Genomic DNA, 4,259 nt, shown 5'->3' with positions numbered 1-4,259 from the left:
CGGGTCTAAAGATAACCTCAGGGTTACTAGATCAGAACCCCCGGGTTATTAACGATCTTCGGATCTAAAGCAACATCCGGGTTCAAAACGACCTTCATGTCAAAAAGAAACCTCCGGGTTCAAAACGACCTCCGGGTCTAGAGGAACCTCCGGGTTCCCAAATGACCTCCGGGTCCAGAGCAACCTCCGGGTTCAAAACGAACTCTGGGTCTAGAGCAACCTTCGGGTTCAAAACGACCTCCGGGTCCAGAGCAACCTCCGGGTTCAAAACGACATCCGGGTCTAGAGCAACCTCTGGGTTCGAAACGACCTCCAGGTCCAGAGCAACCCCCGGGTTTTATTAAACCTCCTCATCCCCCTAATCCTTAGTCTCACCAAGATTCTCCCTCTCAGAATTCCTGGGTCCTGACCCATACACTCCTACACACGATTCATGGAACCAGAGAACCAGAAGGAATGCAAACTGAAGTCCTGCCTGAACTAAGGGCGCCGGGTATAGCTACGTGAGCAGCATAAACATCTGGGGTATGAGCAGAAGCATCATCCTTTAGGCAGACGCTCCCGGTTTCTCCATCAAACCTTCGGCCAACTCCGACCAATCCTCACCATAGAGGAAACATCTCATCCTTATTGTTAGGGAAAAATACCTCGGTATCATTTCCTCCAGCCTCCGATCGATCGATATTGTCTTCTGGCAATCGATCGATATTGCGAAAGGTGTATCGATCGATATCCCTATAGGATCATCGATCGACACTTTTTTGTGATCAAAAGACGACAGTTGAGATCGAATATCTAGTTAGTTAACCAGTGAAACATTGCCATCGCTGATCACTGTGATTAAGGAGTTGGGCTCTAATATATCATGCATGCAACTGTTAGGCATCTATAGGATTATAATCTACAACACCTGAATAGAAACCCTGCATCTAATATCTTCCAATTAGTTACACCCCCAATCATCTTGTTAGTCGAGCAATAGACTTGCTCAATTAGGATTGCTATTTACTTTTAAACCATAAAATAACAAACACTTAGAATTAATAATTTGACTAGATTTAATAGGTTTCGTAGCTCCTTGTGGATTCGATCCCTAAGTACTGCAACTGAACCTCTTATTTGAGAGAGTAATTCACTCCTTAGGCTAATTTGAGTGGTATCAGTCCCCGCTAAAAGGAACTGGTCCCAGGGACCGACCTCCCTTCCAAGAAATGGAAGATTTCCGATAAGGAGAACCTTCCATATTTCCGAATATGGAAGAGTTCAACCTAAATCAAACCGACTTCAAGGCGACTATATAAGAGTTCAGCCAGTTGCAGTCGGAGAATACGGTCTTCCGGGATCAAAACCAAGCCCGCAGCAGGGCAGGCAACAAGAAGCGTCGTTTCAACACCCAAGTTCGACCCATGGAACTCCGGAGAAGGCGCGACCGATCAAGCTCCTGGGTCAGGCGTAGCCGGGGCAACGCGCGAAGGGGCCGAGAATCCTCAGGTCCACAACCTGGAGGAGAGTGATTCCGAGCCAGAATCTGATAAGGAGACGCCTGAAAAGATATCAGTGACGGAGTCCTCTATGACTTCCTATCTCGAGAAGATGTTCTCCACGAGATTCGACGCCATGAAGTCCATGGTGGAACGCCTACCAAGAGTAGCTCCTCCAATCAGAAGGAGCAGGGGATGCTCGCGGTTGCGCTTCCAAAAAAATCCCACAAGGCTACAATGTGCAAAGGCTTTGGCTCCACTCTGATAGGACCTGCCCTACAATGGTACATCAACCTACCCACCAGGTCCATATCCTCTTTTGCGAGCCTCAGCGACAACTTTGGGGAGCAATTCGCAAGTAGTAGGAGCCTGGAGAAGATTTCAGACGATCTCTACGAGATTCTTCAGCATCGGGTAGAACCTCTGCGAGATTACATAGCCCGCTTCAACCAAGAAAAGGTGGCAGTTCCCGAGTGCAGCATTCCTGCCGCGATCTCTGCCATCAAAAGGGCCCTGCTTCCAGACGAGGGCCTCTACAAAGAACTAACCATGTATCCCTGCAAGACCATGGAAGACGTGTTATCCCAGGCCTGGGCGCAAGTGAAGTCGGAAGAAGACGTCGCTAGCCGCGCTAAGGCCCAGCCGAAGCAGGACCAAAAGGCGGCCCGATCGGATCAAGGAAATCGGGATGAAAGATCCTCCCAAAGAGCGACCAAGGACTCCGGGAACAGAAACCAGGGCAGGTTCCAGTACCGACCCCTGGAAAAGGAAGAAGGAATGTCGGTATCCACTTGGCCAGACATCTCCCATCTATCGATATCCACACCGGAGCTAGTCAACGTCTTGAGCCAGATGGGCCAACAGGTCAAGTGGCCTCACAAGATGAAGGCACCTGACTCGTTCCGGAACCCTGGCCTCTGGTGCGACTTCCATCGTGACCACGGTCATAAAACTGAAGACTGCGTCGCTCTAAGGATCGAGGTCAATGAACTACTCCAAAAGGGGCATCTCCGAGAATTCCTCTCAGAAAAAGCCAAGAACCATCTAAATAAAGAGGTGCCGGCAAAATCCGCTGGAGCTATACCCGCCTCACCACCTCGCAGGACCGAGTGATCCATGTCATATCCGGAGGTTCAGAGATAAGCGGCGTGAGTTATGCAGCTGCCAAGAAAAGCACCCGTAATGCCAAGCACGGCCTGGAGATGACCAAACCAAAGCGCTAGCTCCTAGGTACTGACGAAATAAGCTTCACGGCTAAGGAGCAGGATAAGATCCTGGCTTCCCACCATGATGCCCTGGTCATCTCGCTCACCGTAGCAAACTGCTTGGTAAAAAGAATACTAGTGGACAATGGTAGCTCTAGCAACATCATCTTCCAGACTGCTTACCAGGACCTAAGGCTGGAGGAGAGCGTCCTGACGCGCAAAATAACTCCACTCATCGGATTCAGCGGCGAAGTCAAGCAAACAGCCGGAGAGGTCACTCTCCCAGTGCACGCTAAAGGGATCAACATGTCTACCAAGTTCTTGGTCGTCGGCAGTCAATCAGGATACAACATGATCCTAGGAAGACCCTGGATTCGCGACATGGGAGCAGTCCCTTCAACCCTTCATCAAATGGTGAAATTCCCTGCACCCTGGGGCATCAGAATAATCAAAGGAGATCAGGAGAATTCTCGATCCTGCTACCAGACCGCCTTAAAGGGGAAGACAAAGGTCTTATAGCAATTACATAAGAGACCTCAGGTCCCGCAAACAGGGACCAGAGGTCTGGCGAATGGCGATAGGTTCAGAGGACGCGGACCCCGAATCACGTGAAGGACCACCTAAGGACCGGTATCGACCGCTTCGCATGGTCTAACTCAAGGTCCTCCAAAGCGGTACCCCGCATGGATCTCGCCAGCTACCAACCGATGGTCTCGTAAATGAAGAAGTGGGGCATAAGCAACGTGAGGAGACCTCCTCTGAAATCATACCGGACGGATCTTGGGCAGAGGGTACCCTGCCAACGGAGAACCAAGATACCTAGCCAAGCCAGAGTTCTTCAAATCTGGTCGCTCCGGTGGATGAATGCGACTACCCATCTCATGGACGTGCTGAGAACCTTCATCACCAGGAAACACTGGTCACGAATCCCCAATAGCAAGAGAATCTACAGAAGCTGGGGCACGAGACAAGTCTCGGTCACGGTCCCCGGACCCAAGGGAGAAGCAGTACCCAGCAACGGAGAGAGGGATGACGCGCCAAGGAAACACTCCTACAATCCTCAGCAAACCGGCATGAAGTCCACCTCCCAGGAGGAAAGCGACATATGGGTCCACAGAACCCAGAGGACTGGTCCCGACCACGGAGTGCCGCCAGGGACCGCAGCAAGAAAGAGGAATCCTCCAGCAGGGGCACTCATCCAAATAGCGAAACAGAGCCTACGGGCTACATAACAAAGGTAAAACATGGCCTAACCACCGGGGTACCTCGCAAGCTGATGTCTTGTGCGGTCTCCGGACCATGATTTTTATTACTTATTATTTAAGCATTATGTTTTCCTACTTTTATGTACGCTGAAACGTCTCCGGACAAAGCTTATGCAATAAAATAGTTTCGACTATAAAAGAATAGTAGGAATATCATAATACTTAAAGGGGCAAACGAGCTGGATCAGGTCCAAGCGACCTCCGATCCTGGCCAACCCTCAATGAAAAAGTGGTACGACCACAGAAAAACAAAACGGGTATGAGACATAAGGCAGAAATGGGTCCGCGCAAGCCCGAGTATACCGTCA

The 4,259-nt window shown here is 50.3% G+C and overlaps 1 protein-coding gene across 1 annotated transcript; it reads left to right on the top strand.

The window, feature by feature from the left end:
- Nucleotides 1-1,718: 1,718 nt before the first annotated feature.
- Nucleotides 1,719-3,205, top strand: LOC106356369. The gene is made up of 2 exons (XM_013796135.2): nt 1,719-2,590; nt 2,728-3,205. Exons 1-2 carry the CDS (start codon nt 1,719-1,721, stop codon nt 3,203-3,205), a joined length of 1,350 nt encoding a protein of 449 aa, XP_013651589.1.
- The last annotated feature ends 1,054 nt before the right edge of the window (nt 3,206-4,259 follow it).

Source organism: Brassica napus, chromosome C3 (genome assembly GCF_020379485.1).
Source record: "Brassica napus cultivar Da-Ae chromosome C3, Da-Ae, whole genome shotgun sequence".
Taxonomy (NCBI): Eukaryota; Viridiplantae; Streptophyta; class Magnoliopsida; order Brassicales; family Brassicaceae; genus Brassica; species Brassica napus.
Note: the sequence above shows the minus strand (reverse complement) of the source record. Positions and strands in the feature narration are given on the sequence as shown.